Source organism: Lolium rigidum, chromosome 6 (genome assembly GCF_022539505.1).
Source record: "Lolium rigidum isolate FL_2022 chromosome 6, APGP_CSIRO_Lrig_0.1, whole genome shotgun sequence".
NCBI classification, from domain to species: Eukaryota; Viridiplantae; Streptophyta; class Magnoliopsida; order Poales; family Poaceae; genus Lolium; species Lolium rigidum.
In genome coordinates this window covers 210,073,774-210,094,283 of record NC_061513.1, presented here as the reverse complement: position 1 = coordinate 210,094,283, position 20,510 = coordinate 210,073,774, and the positions used below count along the sequence as shown (strand labels likewise).

The window sequence follows — 20,510 nt, the reverse complement described above, 5'->3', positions numbered from 1 at the left end:
ATCGTTCCTCTTCCTTTTCCTTTGTGGGGAAACAGCGGGAGGAGGAGATTGGACTGACGTAGTGTCCTCGGAAGATCCCGCAGATTTTCTAGAATCCACGGGATCATTCACAAAGGATGGAGCTTCTTGATTGTCGTCAGTAACAATGCCCATTTCTTCGACTTCTCCATCCTCAGGAAGAGGAGGAAGGGAAGCCATAGTGGGATGATTCTGCAGGAAAATAGCGGCAAAAGGAAAAATAGAGGAATATCAATACAATGAGATGCAGAGAAAATTCAGAACAAAATAAAAATTCGAGAAGGCAAAATACCTCGGGGAGTGGATTGGTGGAGCTGTATGGCTCCACGCGACAAGAGGAAGGAATAGGATCCTTCTTGCTCAGCGAGGTGATTCTTCGAATAAGCTTCTCCAAGTCCTTCACAGAAAGATCACTGGAGAGCCTATTGGCGTCATTGGCACCAGAATACGTCCAAAGAGGATTTTTGCGAGCCTGAAGAGGCTGCACTCTAATCCTAAGAAAATAGGCAGTGATTTGGACACCAGATAACTCTTTGCCTCGAGTATTTTGGAGCTGATGAATACGAGACATAAGAGCTTCTGTCGCCTTCTTCTCTTCTTCGGAAGCTTCGGCGTCCCAGGAGTAGCGGCGTTGAATTTTTGCGTTTCCGTCAAAAGGAACTATGTTGTGTTCCACGGAATTGGCACTTTCTTCGTGTATATAGATCCACCTTTTGCGCCATCCTTGGACGAGTCGGGAAATTTGACGTCGAAATAATCGACATCGGTTCGGACACGAGATAACTACACCACCTATGTTGTAGGTGGCGTTGTGAGCGCCATTGCGGCGAAGGCAGTAAAATGCGCTTCCAAAGAGCCCAATTAGGAGCGACTCCAAGAAAGCATTCGCAAAGCGTGATAAAAATAGAAATGTGAAGGATGGAATTGGGGGTCAGCTGGTGCAGCTGAATCCCATAGACAAAGAGAAGACCGCGGAGGAAATCGTGGATTGGGGTAGAAAGGCCACGGATGAGATGATCAACGAAACTAACCCGGTACTCCATTGGAGGCTTGGGGTAGCTTTCTTCGCTGGGAAAACGGATGGCGTCCTCCTTCTTCATCAGGCCAAGCCTCTTCAGCACATTGACATCTTGATTGGAGATTTTGGATCTCTCCCACTCAAAATCCTCAGCGGCCATCTTGGATTCCGGAGTGCTGTGGCGGGTGAGTCGCGTACGCGGTGGCATCAATAGCACTGGAAAAGCAGTGTTCGTGCGTGCGGAAGATCAGAAAGAGTTGGGCGCAGGGGAGTTCTTGTAGAGGGGAGCAGATGTGCGGCGCAAGCGAAGGAGTGGACGGAGGTTGAAGAAAGGTTTATATAGGCTTCGGGAGAAGTAATGAACCGTCGGATGAAGAGATCGTGTGGTGAAAAGAGATCCAGTAGATATGAGGGTAAAAAGGTATTTTTACGGAGATGGAATGGAACAGGCGTTACCGAACGTGCGCCAGGAAAAGCGGAGGACGTGTGTCCCCCACTTGCACGACGTGTCAACGTGGTGGGAACAATGGACCCACAAGGCAGAGAAATCTCGACCATTAATAGAGCTGAAGAGAATTTGATAAAGGAAAATATGTCGACAAGAAAAATAAAAAGAGAATGGCGACAGGATAAGTTATTTGCATACTTCGGGAGCCTTTGGTCAGAAACAAGTTTTTGCCCAAATGCTCGGGGGCTACTCCCATCGGGAGCGCTGTTCGCGCACCCGATAGATAAAAAAAAAAGAGAAAGAATATCGGGAGATAAATGGCAATATAGTGACAAGGTGGACTAAAATGTTGAGCCTACAACCAAGCACAAGTTCTTGGCTGTAGCCTCGGGGGCTACTCCCATCGGGAACGCTGTTCGCGTGCCCGATGAAATATAAAAAGAAAAAGAAAGAAAGATAGAAAAGCAAGAGAGTATATTTCGAGTTATAATTAACTCTACATATACTCCCATCGGGAAATTAATATAAGTCATATTTGACTCGATAAAATGTGCCATTCCAACAGCCGGAAAAGCACTCGACAATATATTCTCGTAACGCCAAAGTTGCGATCAATTTCTGAATGCCGCAAATTTGCGAAGGTAAGACCCCGGATCCATTCTCGCTGGGCGTGGCATCGTCGAAGACTCGCGCTCGCTACTTTTATCCGTATCAACGGATACGAAGAAAAATCCTAACGGACGCGTTAGGTACTCGATAAATTTGACTGGGACTCGACAGAATGGTAAGACCTTAAGCGGCACTTGTCGAAGTTTACACCAGTATCCCGAGATCATGTCCGGGGACGTGATCTTGAAGTAGGTTTTTGCAGATTGCCACTAGAGCATTTAACTAGTACCTGATCCGTCGGATGAACTAGCCCCAACTACCAATATCCCCGTGCAATATAGAAATTTATATAAAGAAATATAGAAAAGTTTAAATTGTTGAATAAGAATAAGCGATGGAGATTTTCCCCGATTCTACGATTCAAGCAAAATCTCGGGGCTACTCGACATAGGCATCCCAAATGGGCCTGCCAAAGGTGGTACCCGGGGTTTCACGAAGGCCCACTACCCGAAGAATAAGAAGGTTCGAGAGCCCAAGATATATTAAGGAAAGTAGAATTGTAATAGGAAGTGTTGTTTGTAAATCTAGCGGGATGAGTTAGAAACCGTCCCGGACTCGTAACTTGTACAAAACGAAACCCTCGGCTCCACCTCTTATATAAAGGGGGAGTCGAGGGACGAGGAGATCATCGAATCATTGTCTGCAAACCCTAGCTTTCATAATCGTCGAGTACTTTTCGGCTGAAACCTTCGAGATCTACTTGCCCTCTACTTCTAACTAAACCCTAGCCTACAATCCATAGGCATTGACAAGTTAATCCCTTGTCAGCGACGAAGCCCAATGGCAATCCGTCAATAACCGCGGAAACAAGCCCCCAGCCAAGGTGCCGGAAATCGCTACTAGGAATCCACGAATTCGCAACAGAAAACATTTCCACCAGAAAACTTAAGCTTACGTCCTAAGGGACGATTTTTGAAAATCACAACTTTCATACACGCCTAGGCGGAAATATCCAGCTCTGCGGTTTTAGTCGGAAAACATACACGATCTAAAAATGAACAAGTAAAGGAGGTAAATGACTCGTAGAGTGAACCAAAAGCTTTATTTCATTGATCATGTATAATATTGTTACAAAGTATGTAATTCTACGCTAAGTGTGGAAAGGACGTAGCTGTGCAATGTTCCAAGGACGTTCTGTTTCATCGTAAATGTCATCCGGATCCTCCCGTTTATGTTTCCGGTGCCAATTGGCAGGTCTTTCCTTTAGCTCACGGAAATCGACGAGGTAGTACGATCAGTTGTGAAGCACTTTGCTAACGACGAAGGGTCCTTCCCATGGAGATTGCAACTTATGATCTTTCACCCGACGAAGGCGGAGGACCAAGTCTCCGGCCATGAACGAGCGATTCCGAACTCGACGATTATGGTAGCGTCGGAGCTTCGCTCGGTAAATGGTGGAACGTTGGTCCGCTAAATTCCGAGCTTCTTCGATCGGGTCCACGAGATAGCTGTCCGGCCTCGTCGGCGGTTTCTTCGTTGTAGGCGGAGACTCGCGGTGAATCATGGATGATGTCGGAGGGGAGCACAGCTTCGGATCCGTATACCAGGAAGAACGGAGTGAATCCTGTTGACCTGTTGGGGGTAGTTCGTAAACTCCACAGGACGGAGTCCAGCTCCTCAGCCCAGGCTCCGGCTGCGCGACGCAGCGGTTCTTCAAGGCATGGTTTGATTCCGGATAAGAGGAGTCCGTTGGCTCTCTCGACCTGACCATTGGACTGTGGATGAGCCACGAATGCCAGGTCTAGCCGGATCCCAACGTCATGACAATAATCATTCAATTCTCCTTGCGCGAAGTTCGTGCCATTGTCTGTGATTATGCTGTGCGGGATGCCGAATCTCGTCACGAGGCTGCAGACGAATTTGAGTGCCGTAGCACCATCGGCTTTTCTCACTGGCTTTGCCTCGATCCATTTACTGAATTTATCAATAGCGACCAGGAGGTACTCAAAACCGCCAGGAGATGATTTCTTCAACTTACCAACCATATCAAGCCACCAGACCGCAAACGGCCAGGTGATAGGGATGGTCTTCAGCTCTTGGGCTGGAGCGTTTGGTTGAGTAGCGTAGTACTGACAACCTCGGCAAGTTTTTACCAACTTATCAGCATCTTCTTTAGCTGTGAGCCAGTAAAATCCGAGCCGAAAGGCTTTTGCAACGAGTGATCTGGGAGCGGTGTGATGCCCGCAATTCCCAGCATGGATCTCTCTGAGTATCTCAATACCATATTGATTAGAGACGCATTTGAGAAATACCCCTGTTGCACTTTGTTTATAGAGCTGTCCATCAACTACTGTGTAAGATCTTGCTCGTCTGACGATCTGTCGTGCGATGACCTCGTCCTCTGGCAACTTCTGATCAATGAGGTAGTCCAGGAAAGGCTGCGTCCAGGCCGGAATGATAGCCATCACTTCTCTAGCCAGAGATACTGCCACATCTGGGTTTTCCGGGTTAGCGCCCTTCACCGAGGGTATCTGTAGGTGCTCCAGGAAAATACCAGGCGGAATTGGTTTTCTACCGGATCCGAGCTTGGATAGCATGTATGCCGCTGCGTTGTCGTCTCTCCTGACGTACTTGACTTCGTATCCGAGGAAGCACTTGGCGATCTCGTCAACTTCATCTCTGTAAGCCGCCATGACGGAGTTTCTGACGTTCCAGGTTCCGGCTACTTGCTGTGCCACCAGGTCGGAATCTCCGCAGCAAATAATGTGCTTGATCCCTATCTCCTTAGCGACGCAGTCCGTGTAGTAGAGCCTCGTATTCCGCCATGTTGTTTGTAGCTTCGAAGTGGATCTGCAGAACGCATCTGCAGTTCTTCTCCGGTAGGGGATTTCAGGGTGACTCCGGCTCCTTAGCCTTGATGCTGTTTGGATCCATCGAAGTGCATAACCCATGTCTCTGGTTCCGGCTCCAGATTTATATCCGGGGCTTCTGTCCAATCTGCAACAAAATCCGCCAAGATTTGGGACTTGACCGCAGTCCTGGCTTTGTAGTTGATGTCGAAGGCGGATAACTCGATGCCCCATTTTGCTGTGCATCCTGTTGCGTCAGCGTTATTGAGAATCGTTGACAGCGGAGCTTTGCTCACGACTGTTACTGGATGCTCCTGGAAGTAGTGTCTCAGCTTCCTGCTACCCGGGAATACTCCATAGGCTAGCTTCGAAAGTGAGGGTACCTTTGTTTGGATTCCGTCGCACTTCGCCGATGTAATAGACTGGTCTTTGGACTCCATCCTCGTGTCCTTCTTCCTGTCGCTCCCCCACGATGACAAGGCTGATGACTCTGTTGGTAGCCGCTAGGTAAAGGAGCATAGGCTCTGACTCTCCTGGTGCTGCCAGGATGGGTGGGGAGGTGAGTATTTCCTTCAACCCTTGAAGCGCTGCATCTGCTGCCTCGTCCCAAACAAATTTGTCTGTCTTCTTCAATAGCTTGTACAGGGGTAGCGCCTCCTCGCCAAGACGGCTAACAAACCTACTGATTGCTGCAACGCAACCAGTTAGTCGCTGCACATCTTTGAGACAAGTTGGCCTTTTGATGCACAAGATTGCCTTGATTTTCTCCGGGTTAACTTCAATGCCCCTATTAGAGACAATGAAGCCAAGGAGTTTTCCTAGCTGGAACGCCAAAGACGCACTTCAGCGGATTTAACATCATCTTGTACCGTCGGAGATTCTCAAAGGTTTCGTAAGGTCGCCGATCAAGTCGGATCCTTTCCGGGTCATGACCGCGATGTCGTCGACATAGGCGTGTACGTTCCGGCCAATTTGGTCCTTCGAGCACCGCCGCATCGTACGTTGGTAGGTGGCACCTGCATTTTTCAAGCCAAAAGGCATAGTAACATAGCAGTAAGTGCCAAATGGGGTGATGAACGAGGTCGCCTTTTGGTCGGACTTCTTCATCCGGATCTGATGATACCCGGAATATGCGTCAAGAAAACACAGAAGTTCCGCCCCTATCGTCGAATCAATGACTTGGTCAATGCGCGGCAGGGGAAACGGATCCTTCGGACAATGCTTGTTCAAGCCGGAGTAATCGATGCACATTCTTAGTATTTCAGAATTCTTCTTGGGTACAAGGACGGGATTTGCGTCCCAACCAGTGTGGATAACTTCTATTACAAAACCTGCCTCTAGTAACTTTGCTAGTTCCATTCCTATGGCGCGGCGCTTCTTATCTCCAAAGCGTCGCATAGCTTGCTTCACCGGTTTAGCCCCCGGGTTTATGTTGAGGTAGTGCTCGGCGAGTTCCCTTGGTACTCCGGACATGTCGAAGGTTGCCATGCGAAGATATCCATGTTAGCGCGGAGGAACTCGACGAGCGCGTCTTCCTATTTGGGGTCCATGTTGGCTCCGACTGAGACCTGCTTGGTAGCGTCATCTTCTGTGAAGTTGACTTTCTTGGTCTCTATCGCAGCCTTGAAGGAGTTTTTCTGTTCGGAGATCTGCTTCTTGGTGGTCTGCATCTCAGTCGGATCCACCGCGGCTCTGTAGCCTTGCAGCTCCTCTCCAGATATCACAGACTCTGCGAAGGCGGCTTCGCCTAACTCGCATTCATGAGCCTTCTTGTAGTCTCCGGATATGGTAATCATACCTTTTGGACCCGAAATCTTGAGCTTGTTGTAGATGTAGCACGCTCTTGCGTGGAACTTGTGGTAGGTGGGCCTGCCGAAGATGACGTGGTAGGAACTCTTGAAGGGCACGACCTCAAACGTGATCATCTCTTCGCGAAAGTTATTAATGTCGCCGAAGGCCACGGGAAGTCTAATGCTGCCAAGGGAATTTGCCTTTTTACCCGGAACCACACCATGAAATTCAGTGGTGCTGTGCTTAAGCTGCTCCTTGGTAAGGTTCATCCGCTCCAGAGTCTCTAGGTACATGATGTTCAAGCTGGCTCCGCCATCCATGAGGCACTTGGAGAAATCATACCCGTCAATGCGGGGACTTACAACCAAGGCGTAGCATTCTTTTGGCACAATGGTAGGGTGATCCTGCCTATCAAATGTGCATGGGACTTCCGACCACCTGACATACTGTGGCAAAGCCGGAACTGTGGCGTTCAGGATCCGGAAAGCTGACTTGGTGGCGCGGACTGTTGGTGTTCCGAGGAAGGTGTGGTATGCGCCCACACTCTTTTTCTCGAAGGGGCTGGATTTACCTGCGGACCCTGCTTTGGGATCCGGCGAGTTATCATCCTCGTCCATCGCCTCAGAACTGTCCTCCTCCTTGTCCTTGTTCTTGCCCTTGCCTCCTTTGCCGCGTGGGCGGTGCTTCCGGGCTCGCGTGTATCCTGCTTCCGGGTCGTTTTTCAGATCGTTGACCCACTTGCGGTTGCGGTTAGTGTGAGTGGACTTCCCCGTAGCCGGATCCGGGTGGGCCGGGCAGGGCATGTCTCCGTACTCCTCGTATGTTTGGGGTGCGCGGGCTCCGGCCGCGGTGACCTCGTCACTTCGGCTCGCCGGCCCCCGCCGGCTCCGCCTCCGCGACCGCGGCCTCTTCCGCCTCCTGGACCTCCGCGTTGGAAAGCCATGGCAACCATCTTGGATCCGCCACTCTTCTGGTCATCAGGTGGGTTTTTCCGCTTAGTGCCGCTGGTATTACCATTATCACGGTTTTTCTTTTGCTGATGCAGGGGAATTTCTGTGGCTGCTAGATCTCCGCCTGCGTCGTCATCGGCGGCAGTATGATCGCTGGCGATGGTGATCATGTCATCCAACGTCAGTTTGTTTGCATTGACCAAGCATGTTAGCTTGTGCCGCAGCAATCCTCCTTGCTGCAAGCCACCAATGAAGGCGTGCATTGCTGTGCGGTTGTCGACGTTCTCGCACTCGTTTCTGCATGCCAACCATCGGGTGAGGAAGTTCCTTGATGTTTCACCCTTCTTCTGAATACACGCCTGTAAGTCGCTTGTTGTGGCAGGTCTTTTGTAGGTGCCCTCGAAGTGCTTTTCGAAGGCGGTCTTCGGGTCGAACCAGACAAAAGATAGAATTCTTCTCAAGGTCGCCGAGCCGGATCCGGGCTGGACCTACAAGGTACAAGCTGAAGCATGCGGCGAGCGATATTAGGGGTTCCTCCGGCAAAGGTTACTTCATTATAGTAATCCTCGATCCAGGTATCCGGCCTTTCGGTGCCATCATAGGTCTTCAGATTTCCGGGTAGCTTGAGGTTCATCCTTGGCGTTGGTTCCTCTCGAATCATCCCGCCGAAGCACTTTGGGCCTATGTAATCAGTTCTGTATTCGTTGAGACGTTCCCGTGCGTCACGCGAGCCGTGGCGGGGGGATTTTGAACGAGAGCGAGATCTCCGGCCACCGCCTCCGCCTCCTCCTCCGCCTCCACCGCTGGGTGGTGGTGAGGGAGACCTGCGAGGGGGCCGATGTGACCTCTTGCTTCCGCCGTCCGAGTCTCCGCGTCCTTCGCGATGTTGACTCCGGCTTCGATGGTTGCCGTCACCATGGTGCTGGTTGCCTTCGTCGTTCCGGCTTCTACGAGGCTCCGGGTCGCGCTCTTCGTTCCGACTCCTCCTAGGCTCGGGTTCTCGATCGTTGTTCCGGCTCCGGCGGGGTTCCGGCGTACGCTCTCTGTGTCTCGGAGGCTGCACGTTGTCGCGGATGTTGATTCCACCTGGACCGTGAGGCCTGGTGTTTCCGACTGGACTACGGCGGCGAGGGATTGGAGGACGCGGGTACCCGTTGGGTGGAGGAGAGGGATTCCGCTACTTGTTCCTACCAGTGTACATCGCATCCTTTCCCTTTCTCGGATCTGACGGGGGTGTCTTTGATGGTACGGGGATTGGATTTGGGTGTTCTCTGGTTTTTCCTTCGCGTTTCGAGGATCCGGCTCGCGATTCGTCATCGTGATGGCGATTGTCGTAGGCGTCCTTCCGCGCAGTGGAGACACAATGTTCCGGGTTGGATTCCAACCTGCGCGAAGTGTCCGCCTTGCTCTGTCGCTTCATTGCTGAAGCAACGAGCGTACGGACGTATTCGATGTCGATCTCCTCGGTCTTTTTCTTCAAGATCTCCGCAGCCTTCTTCATGTTATCCTTTGGAGTTGCGAGTGGCTGTTTCTCAGTGGGGGTCGCGAAGGTGATCTTGCGGGGAGGTATAGCGTCCCGCCTGATTTTATCGGCCTCCCGCTGAAGCTCGATGACCTTGTCCTTCCAGTGTTGCTGGAGTTCCTTGACTTTTACCAGTTGTTCGTCAACCTCAAGCTCTCGCTGGTGGAAATTTTCCACGAAGTGCGCGGCCTCTTTCCTCTCATCCGAGCATTGCCGCTGCAGCTTCGGCGAACTTCGGGCCGTTGCCAGCATCTCCTGTCTTGTTGCTTCTAGAGCCTCCGGATTTGCGGCATCGTCAGGGGTTATGGGTTTGTTGAGAATAGCCGAGTGTGCGATTGCCTCCATGCCTGCTTGTTCAACCAGCTCTTCAGGGGATAGCACTTCCTTGAGCGGACGCTCCCGCGATAGCGGAGACCCTGCACGGGACGGCTGCGGATCGGAATAGGTGTTGTCATCCTCTGATTCGCGTTGATCCAGCGCCGCCAAGGTTGCAAGGACCTGTTTAGGCTGGGCGGATTCAACTTCGGGCTGATCACTGTATCCGTATTCCTTCACCTTGCGGTCGAACTCTTCAGTATCCATGGAGGGGGCATCTCCGGAAATTGGGCTTAGGTTACCCAGAATCGACTCTTCAACCGGAGTTCCGCTTTCTCCGACAGACCTCCTCGCTCGCTCCGGAGCAACGTTGTTTTCCGGTACCACGACTCGCGCGGGACCGGCTCCGGCTTCTTGAGGGGCGGTTCCGGCGGTATGGGCCAAGAAGTGCACGAAGTGACACCTTTGCTTTTCTAACACCCGGGAGACCCGTGCAGATCCGCATTGGTCTTCCACCTTTATTTCCTCGCTCGGGGCGGATTGGGTGGGCTTTGATTTTTCCAGATCTAAGGCGGAATCTTCCCTAGGAAGTTCCTGCGTCTCGAATCGGATCTTCGCGACCGCGTCCCGCTCGGCGGCGGTCGCGTCGGCGCTACTTACCGATGGGTTTCCGTCGGAATCGACGGTTTCCCGATGAAGATGTGTATGCCGCCAACTCGGGACGATGGAGAGCTTGACGGGGTCAGTCTTAGCCGGAATCCAGCACTCATCCGGAGGGACGATCGACAGATTTCCTGCGTAAAGGACGCGCCCCACAGCGATGGTGTTGTCAAAGCTTCCCATGGCGGAACCCTCCCGGTTCCGGCCTCCAGATGCCGCAGGCCCCACGGTGGGCGCCAACTGTTGTTGCCTAATCGACGGTTCCTCGGAGGAGGGATCCTCACGAGGGGGAGAAGAAGTAGGGGCCATAGGGCGGAGTGCACACGGGACGGTGGTACACGATTTACCCAGCTTCGGAACACCTGCACGATGACATGGCCTACCGTCGCTTGTCTGGAATTATCTGGGTGCTTTCGCGTTGTTACAATGAGTTGTGGTTGTGCCTCTAGGGCTCCCGGGATCCGGCTTATAAAGGCGCACGAATCTAGGGTTTACGTGGAGAGTCCTAGCCGGAATACAAGTTGCCTAACTACGGTACAATGTCTTGTCGTGTACGTCAAGGATCCGCCTCCCTCTAAGTATGTGCTGGATCCGGATACTTCATGGGCCATCACGGATCCGGCCTCCTTCGTAGGTCGGTTGAGATCCGTCTTCCTGTTCCTGGACTGGACTTCATCTTTCAGGATCTACAGCAACTGGACCGCCCGATGGGCCACATGCCTCATCACCAACTATGGGCCACCCGAGCTTGCCGGATCTTGGCCACGCCGTTGATATACCCATAAAGTATACCCACAACAGAACCCTAAGAACTTTGTTGCTCTATTTTTTTGTATGGGTTTCTTTCTATAATTTTTTTTAGTACAACTGTCTTTGCACAGTGTTTTTGGTAGTATCCGAGAGGATCTTCTGTATATATATTCTTACATTAATGTAAATAGACGGTTGTTATTAATTGCAGGTAAGCAAACAAACTGACAGCCGGCAGAAGTAAACAAACTCGCTGAGGGCATTTAGGTCAGACCACAACCTCCGTTCCGTCCTGTTGCGTTTATAGGGGCAAAGCTGCCATTTCGCGGCGGCCAGCAAACGGACACCCGTGAAAGTTCAAAATGCAACCCCCCTCCAACGGGCCGTTTTCGAAGCGGATGCGGGCGTCCGTCCGATGGGAGCGATCCGACGGCCCGTGGTGGCCGTGTGCTGTCGCTGGAGGAGCGACGCGTCTCGGCCCTCCGATGCGACGCCCTAGCCCCCGGGCTGGCTATAAAGGCCGCTTCCTTTCTAGGGTAATTTCTCGCGTTTCGTTTGCATTTCCGCTCTGCCCCCACTCTCATCGCGACGGCCTGCTCTCTTCTCTGACTGAGGTAATGAGGCGATAAGTTTCCCCCGATTTTGGTTGTTTATTTGTTGGTTTTCTGGTTTGATTGGTGTTGCCGCGGAGGATTTTGGGTGGGCGGTAGGAGATTTGGGAATTTGTTTCGGTTCGTTTTGTTGTTCAAGTTTACTTGGAGATAGGCGTGATAATTGGGTGAGTTTGTGGCACGATTTGATGATGGTGCGGCTAGGTTGAACATTAATCTGCGGGGATCTCCGTATTGTGGTTTAGCGTCAGGTTTCTGCTTGTTTTGGCATCCATTTAGGGGATATCGAAGGTTTATATGGTTTTATTTTCTGGATCCTAGTACGAATTTAGGTGTTTTTCAGATTCCTCTTTAGCTATGAGACGCTCTCAGTTCAATCTTTGAGTAGAAAGTAATTCAGAATTCTGCAGTGATTTTTTTCGTCCCAGATCTTGTTTTCCACTTTCAGTCCGAAGCTATCCCCACCCATCATTTTCCTGCAAAAACAGCTCACCCGCTGCTCCCTTTCCACCTACAGGCACCGACCGCGAAGATCAAGCAGCCATGAGGGAGATCCTGCACATCCAGGGCGGCCAGTGCGGGAACCAGATCGGCTCCAAGTTCTGGGAGGTGGTCTGCGACGAGCACGGCATCGACCCCACCGGCCGCTACGTCGGCACCGCCGACCTCCAGCTCGAGCGCGTCAACGTCTACTACAATGAGGCCTCCTGCGGCCGCTTCGTGCCCCGCGCCGTGCTCATGGACCTCGAGCCGGGCACCATGGACAGCGTCCGCACAGGGCCCTACGGCCAGATCTTCCGCCCCGACAACTTCGTCTTCGGCCAGTCCGGCGCAGGCAACAACTGGGCCAAGGGCCACTACACGGAGGGAGCTGAGCTCATCGACTCCGTGATGGATGTCGTCAGGAAGGAGGCGGAGAACTGCGACTGCCTCCAAGGTCGATTTCTTTCTCCCCTCTGCACTGTTCTATGTGAACTACGCTTGTGCGGCTCCTATGATATGCGCTAGATCTGCTCTGCTGCTTCTAGAATATTTGGAGGATCGAATCATGTGATGATTTAGCTTTATGTATGCTGTCTTTCTATTTGTAGAAGTACCTTTTTGTTAGCAAGTATGGTGGGTGCATCGGTTTCTGGTTAGCATGTCATCTCCATCTTATTAAACTAATCTGTATTATTCATTATGTTGTTCACCTTAGACGCTAATAAAAAGGAACTTTTCACTGTCTTTATCTGTTCTGCATCTAGTAATCTGGAAGTGCATACTTGAACACTGTTAATTTCTCTTAAAGTTCAATTACATAGTAACTTCTAGATTTAGTGGACACAATGATTTGCACCTTAAAACTGTCAAGACTCACGGAACATTTAGTCTTGGTCTGTGTAGTTACGAAATCGTGCAAATTTGAATGGTGTAATTGGCTTGGTCATATTTTTCAAATATAAAGATCTGTCACGAGTCTGGGCTTGGGAATGAGATCAGTCATAGGCATTAATCAGTTCGTTTTCTTGATCACTGTTGGACTCAGAATCCTTTTCTGTTGGCATGCAAATGATCAGCTTTACTGTTTCTAGCTTTAATGCAGATGATTACCATTTTGTTATAATTTTTTGTACAATCCAGAAGCTGCTTAGTTCAATTACCTTAGTGTGTTTGTGACAACTTATGGACACCTATAATCTGGTTCTCAATTTTATTACTGTTTCTGTGATCAGGTTTCCAAGTTTGCCATTCCCTGGGAGGAGGAACTGGGTCTGGAATGGGCACACTCTTGATCTCCAAGATCAGGGAGGAGTACCCTGACAGGATGATGCTCACATTTTCTGTCTTCCCTTCACCAAAGGTCTCAGATACAGTTGTTGAGCCATATAACGCTACACTCTCTGTCCATCAGTTGGTTGAGAATGCTGATGAGTGTATGGTTCTTGACAATGAGGCGCTTTATGACATCTGCTTCCGTACCCTGAAGCTGACCACTCCCAGCTGTAAGTTCATTCATATTCAGATGATTTTGTAACCTGCTTTCTTACTTATGTTATTTTATCATGCCGTAGAATACTCCATTGAATTTTGCCCAGATATTCAGAATCGCATCTGGTAGCTCAATTTCAGCACTGGCTTGCTTTAGTAGACCCGTCGATGTAACGTTTCTTATGCAGCTCAGCTGTATCAGTATCATTTGAGTTTGTCCTACACATCTAGGAGCACATGCTAATTTGTTTTCATCTGGTTGTCCTTGCTCTCTTTTTTCTGTCTATTGCAACTAACAGTACACATCATACAGTTAATTTTAGAAAATATTGTCCTTGTAGTTTGCTTGATGGCATCTCACTTTAGAAACACAAAATTGGCTTTTGTTGAATATTCCCCTTTCACTGACTTGCACTTGTCTCTGAATGAATCAATTGATCAGTGCAACAATGAGTACTATGCCTCACATGCTAATTTGTTTTTATCTGGTTGTCCTTGCTGTCTATTGCACCCATTTGTATACACGTTAAACAAGTATATTTCCCGTTTCACACATTATTGCCCTTCTAGTTGTCTTGATGGCATCACACTTCAGAAATACAAAATTAGCTCGTGTCACAGTTATACTGATTGCAGAATCTTTTGTTGATTTTTACATCTTAACTGACTTGGCCTATCTTTGAACCCAACAGTTGGAGACCTGAACCACTTGATCAGTGCGACAATGAGCGGTGTCACATGCTGCCTTCGTTTCCCAGGACAGCTGAACTCTGATCTCCGGAAGCTTGCAGTCAACTTGATCCCGTTCCCAAGGCTTCACTTCTTCATGGTTGGCTTTGCGCCACTCACCTCCCGTGGCTCCCAGATGTACCGTGCCCTCACCGTTCCTGAGCTCACTCAGCAAATGTGGGACTCGAAGAACATGATGTGCGCTGCTGACCCGCGCCACGGTCGTTACTTGACAGCCTCTGCTATGTTCCGTGGGAAGATGAGCACCAAGGAGGTTGACGAGCAGATGATCAATGTGCAGAACAAGAACTCGTCATACTTTGTGGAGTGGATCCCGCACAACGTCAAGTCAAGCGTCTGCGACATCCCTCCGCGTGGCCTCTCCATGTCCTCCACCTTTGTTGGCAACTCGACCTCCATCCAGGAGATGTTCCGCCGTGTGAGCGAGCAGTTCACGGCTATGTTCAGGAGGAAGGCTTTCTTGCATTGGTACACAGGTGAGGGCATGGACGAGATGGAGTTCACTGAAGCTGAGAGCAACATGAACGACCTGGTCTCTGAGTACCAGCAGTATCAGGATGCGACAGCAGACGAAGAGGGTGAGTATGAGGATGAGGAGGAGGCGATCCAGGATGAGTAAAGTGGTTGAAGCTGCCGGATTGCCTGCTGTATAATTACCCTCTGAATCTGCCGTTTTAAGCTGCCGTATGTGTTTGGTTATGCCTATGCCTATATGTTGAGTATGTAGTACCGCCGTGGTAGTACTACCGCTACCAGACGGGACATGTTTTCTGCTGTTCTGTATTGCTGTCGCATATATGGAAAGAGTATTTGCACCTTCTTGCAGATTTCTTTAAAATTTGAAATGTGCCATATTACTTGTTTGAAATGACCAAAGAGTAGTGTTGGTGCCAAAAATCGGTTTGAAGCAGGGGGTCGTTTTTTTTATAACTTTGAGATCAAAGTTTTTGTTTTTTCAATTGGTTACTTTTGTTCTTTTCTGGGTCTTAAATATAAGGTACTACCTCTGTCAATAAGTAGATGTCTAAGATTTGTCTAAATCTGGATGTATCTATAATTGTGCATGCTATTTAGTGTCTAAATACATCTAAATTTAGGAAAATCTTAGACATCTATTTATAGATGGAGGGAGTATTTCGTATTGAAAATTGTATGCACTAGTAGAATGCAATGATATTTCAATTCTTGAAAACTTTGAATACCAATTTGTGAAGTTTTAAAAATGGGCTAAATGGCCATGTTCGAAAAGGCTGCACTGTTGTTAGTTCTTGTATACAGGGGCGGTGCGTTTGGGAGAATGGAGGCCAAGAGGCCTGATGCTGATGTCTTTGGAAAAAGCAAAACACTAACTCCAGGTTTAATATCCATGCATTCCCTCCGTGCAGAAATGTACTGATGTTTTAGCTCTTTTATGGTGCACTCACTTTTGTTCTTATTTACTATTTAGTCTACTATTTTTAGTATATAGGTTCATTTTTTTTAATTTGTATCTAGTCTACTTTAAAATTGTCTAAAACATCTTACATTAGTGCAGAATTCATCACTAGTTGGTCCAGTTAGCTTTCTCTATCCCAGGCTACAGAAGCTTCCATGGGCTGTGGGCCTGTGGCGCTATTAGGCCAATGCTTTGTTTGCATACCCTAGCTCGAACGGGGAGTGGGCCAAGTCAACGATGATCCAAGCTGCACGATAAAAAAAACATTGGCTACAGCATTTTTTTTTAGACTTCACCAGCCGTTTACTCAAATAATAGTCTGCTGCTTACAAACACCATGTGGTGGATCAATGAACCAAACATATCTACCTGAATCTAGATAAATCCAACTGCGAGCTAAAACATGAGCATCAACATTTGACTTTCTTCCATCATGAACGAACTGCACCGTCTGAAACTCTGTGACGCGTGCCTAATCTCCTGGATGACTTATGACATTACTACAATCAGAAGCCACTGTCCCTCTGTAGCAAAATTTCTGTTGCTAGAGCCATTCCTTCTCGGCATGCCAAAGCTTCCAGCATCTCCGGTTCCATCACTCCTTGGATCACCACTAAAGAGGCACCAAGGAACAGTCCGTCTGATCCTTGGACTACTGCCCCTATTGCTCCAGTCGAGGAATTCTTCGATAGGGCTGCGTCAACATTTACCTTAGCGAAACCCACTGGCGGCAGAATCCACTTTGGGACTAACACCCGTTCCGCTGTTACAGCTATAGGCACAGGCGCCAGAATCTCCAAGTCCGCAAGAAATCTCTCCACGAACATGTGCGTCGAAAGAGGAGGCTGAAAGAGCCCCTCGTGAATGATCTTCCGCCTGGCATACCACAACACCCACATTGTCACCACAACCCTGGTTGTTTCCACATGCGGTAACGCATGGAATAACGTTGATAACCATGCTTTCGCATGTGTTCCTGCTGGTTCGTCACCACATCATCGATCTCCGCTGCCGCTAGGGCCCAAACACTCCTAGCCATATGACACTTAATCAACGAGTGACGCCATGAATCTTGTGCCCCGCATACCACGCACAAGCTCTCCTCCGCAATGCGACGGTGCTTGAGTACATCCCCTGTCGGCAAAGACTAGCGGGCTAATCTCCACATGAAAACTTTCACCTTGGATGTCACCTTGATTGTCCACAGTGAAGTCCAACTCTTATCTTCCTCCTAGTGGTTTGAGGACGATGTGGTATTCTCCATCCATGTAGTTCTCTTCTCTCTTGTTTGAACGAGCATCCGATAAGCTGACCGTACCGAGAAAATGCCTTTCCAGTCATAGTGCTACACCCAGAAATCGTTCTGTCGGCGAGTACTCGGCCGCATATTTAGTATGGCTTCTGTGTCCATTGGCAAAAACGATGCTCTGATCTTCTGGGTGTCCTAGACCACATTGACTTGATCTATCAGCTCACCGACCTTTTGTGGTGGGTTACGTAAGATACATGCTACAGGGCGAAGAAGGCCATCTCTCGGTAGCCAATTAGTTTGCGAGATATTTGTTTCTTCCCCACTGCCTATTCGCTTGATGAGCCCTTGCTTGAGCACATCTCGGCCATCTAGGACCGATCTCCAAATTCTAGATGGAGAAATTCCCAACTCCGCATGAACAAATTCTTCATTTGGAAAATACACCGCTTTCAATATCCGAGCACTCAAAGAATTTGGGTCTCGAAGAATCCTCCAAGGTTAAATAATTCTATATCTCAAAAGCCAAGCCCTCCGAGATGCTTTGGCTTTGTCATCTCCTCCCAAGCAACCCAGCAAGTTCGGCGCTTCCCTTCCTTGCTGCCCCACCAGAAGCTCCGAAGGAGAGCGTTTATATGATGACAAAGTCTTCTTGGAAGCCTGAAACACGACATAGAAAAGGTGGGTATCGCCTGAGCGATCGATTTAATTAGGACCTCCTTCCCCACTGCCGAGAGCAACATCTCCACCTAGCCCTGGACTCGTTTCCATACCCGATCCTTGAGATATTTAAATGCGCCGTTTACTGAGGTACCCACATCGGAGGGCATGCCTAAATATTTCTCACTCGAAGTGACATTATAGACATCAAGAATATTCATGATCTGTTGTCTCAAATCTTCGTTGCACCCTTTTGCAAAATGTATGGACGACTTGTCCATATTTGTTTGTTGACCGGATGCTCGACAGTACAGTTGCAAAACATCATTCAGCCCCTGAGCACTCTCACTTATCCGCTCTGAAAAACAGTAGGCTGTCATCGGCAAAGAGTAAATGACTAACCATTCGGGTCGATGGTGCCACCATGATTCCACTTAAGCGTGATGACTGTATTCTAGAATTTAGAAGGCACGAGAGGCCCTGTGCTGCCAACAGAAAGAGATGAAGGGAGATAGGATCACCCTGACGAATTCCCCTTGATGGTGAAAAACTTTCCAAAGGGGCTCCGTTAAATAAAACTGAGAACGAGACGGTCATAACTAGCCTCATCACCATCTCGACCCATAACCTGTCGGAGCCTAACCGAAGCATAGCTCGTAAGTAGTCCCACTCCACTCGATCATAAGCTTTTTTCATATCCAGCTTAAGCGTCCAACACCTCAGCTTCTGCTCGCTTGCGCTTCATGAAATGCAGACACTCAAAGGCTGAGGTAATGGTATCAGTGATCAAACGCCTGAAACGAAAGCTGACTGTACCTTAAGTCTGTTTGCTACCATTTTTATGCAATCTTGTAAAAGCACATTACACAAATTTATAGATCGAAACTGCCCTAACTCCTCTGGGCTCGCCACCTTGGGTATCAAAACAATAAAAGTGTTGTTTATTACGTTCAAATCCTCATCCCCTCTCAAAATTCTCAAGACCGCTGAGGTCACCTCCTTTCCGCACAAGTCCCGGTGACGCTGAAAGAAATGTGTTGGAAATCCGTATAGCCCCGGGGCCTTTGTCGGAAACATCTGAAAATGGGTCTCTTTTACCTCCTTCTCCTCAAAGGATTTAAGAAGGCCATCATTCATACTGCTCACATATTATCAGTGCCTTCCGACTTATAAAAATATTTATAAAAACTTGTCGTCATCTCCGCTAGTTCTGATTCCTCCTCGTCAATCGTACCATCTGTCTTACGCGGCCGAGAGATCTTAGGGTCTGTTCGGTTGTAGAATTAGGTGGAATGGAATGGAACCATTCCATTCCTCGGAGCCATTCTCGCGTTCGGTTCAGGGATAGGGTGGAATGGAACCGTTCCTCGAAAGGGAATATTCCGCCCAGATGCGGAACGAACCCGTCCGGGCAAATCGGCCGGACGAGGTGGAATGTCTCGATGTGCGTGCTAATTCATTTCTCTCCCCTGTGCTAACCTCTCTCTCCCGTGTCTCCCTCACTGCGGGGCAGGCGGCGACGGCGGCCAGCAGGCCGGGCCAGGCACGCGGTGGCGGAGCAACGCGGGGCCGTGGCGACCAGGACGGCCCTCTCCTCCTTCGGCGGCCAAGACGGCCCTCTCCTCCTTCGGCGGCCAGGCGGCGGCGGGGCAGGGGCGGCGGCGGCCATGCGGCGGCGGGGCAGGGGCGGGCGTCGTCCTGCTCCGGCCGTGCGAGCTCGCCGCCCTCCTCCCCAGCCACGGCCCGAGGCGCGGCGGCGCGGATGCGACCAGAGTAGCGGGGGCTGGCGGCGCGGGGGCGCGACGCGGAGGTCGCCGGGCGCGTGGGCGCGACGCCGAGGTCGCCGGGCGCGTGGGCGCGACGCCGAGGTCGCCGGGCGCGGGCGGGGGCGCGGAGGTCGCCGGGCGCGTCGCCGTTCTTGGCCTCCAGGTCGATGGGCAGCGAGGACGGCGCGTCCAGGAACTCCTCCACTGTGTCCTTCTGATTTTGGGGAATAATTAAGTTAATTAAGTATTTAAATTAAATTAGGGTCTAATTAATTAAATGTTTAGACTAATTAGATTCTCTTCCATTCCACAGCTTCTGAAATCAACCGAACAGCTAAATGGGATGGAATGGAATGGGATGGGATGGAATGGAACGGAACCATTCCATTCCATTCCACTCCATCCAACAACCGAACACACCCTTAGTTTTCTTCTTTCACTGGATGGCTCTTAGATGGAAAAACTTTGTATTTTTATCGCCCGCTTTAAGCCACTGGACCTTTGATGCCACATTATTTCTTCCCTATAGTTTAACGCCACAATGCGGTCAGCAATCTTTGTTTCCGCATGCGTTGGCCCAGTCCTCATTGCATCAGCCTGTAGCGTCTCCAATTCTCCCTGTAGCTGGTGCAGCTCGCAATTTGTTACCACACGTCTCACAACCCCATCCTTTTAAATGACCCGAAACTGAAGTGAGCTTCTGCTGGAGTTCTGCTACAGTGCCCGCATCTCCTTCATCTTTCCACATATGTGACATCATAGAAGAGAAATCATTGTGTGACTCCCACATTGTTTCATATCTAAACAACCCTTGGCCTCGCCTCCCTCTGGTCCGCTCCACAAGAGGATTCCATCGTAGTAATATCGGACCATGATCCGATGCCACCGCGATCAGATGTTGTACTGTGGCAAGAGGGAATCTCGAGCACCACTCACCAGTGGACAGTGCTCGATCCAAACGCACTCGACAAAACGAGCCTCCAACTACTCGCTTCTCGTACGTCCAATTGTGTCCTTCATAACCAAGATCACGAAGGCCGCGTACATCAACCACCTCTAGGAATGCGGCGATTTGTGCATGGCTACGCTCCTGCACCCCTTCATGTTCTGATTGGTGTAAGACCTCATTAAAATTACC

At 49.8% G+C, this 20,510-nt stretch overlaps 1 protein-coding gene across 1 annotated transcript; it reads left to right on the top strand.

The window, feature by feature from the left end:
• Nucleotides 1–12,069: 12,069 nt before the first annotated feature.
• On the top strand, nt 12,070–15,083 carry LOC124660398 (tubulin beta-4 chain-like). Its single transcript, XM_047198207.1, has 3 exons — nt 12,070–12,478; nt 13,257–13,526; nt 14,205–15,083. The coding sequence occupies exons 1-3, from the start codon at nt 12,085–12,087 to the stop codon at nt 14,879–14,881; spliced, it is 1,341 nt and encodes a 446-aa protein (XP_047054163.1). The 5' UTR covers nt 12,070–12,084; the 3' UTR covers nt 14,882–15,083.
• The last annotated feature ends 5,427 nt before the right edge of the window (nt 15,084–20,510 follow it).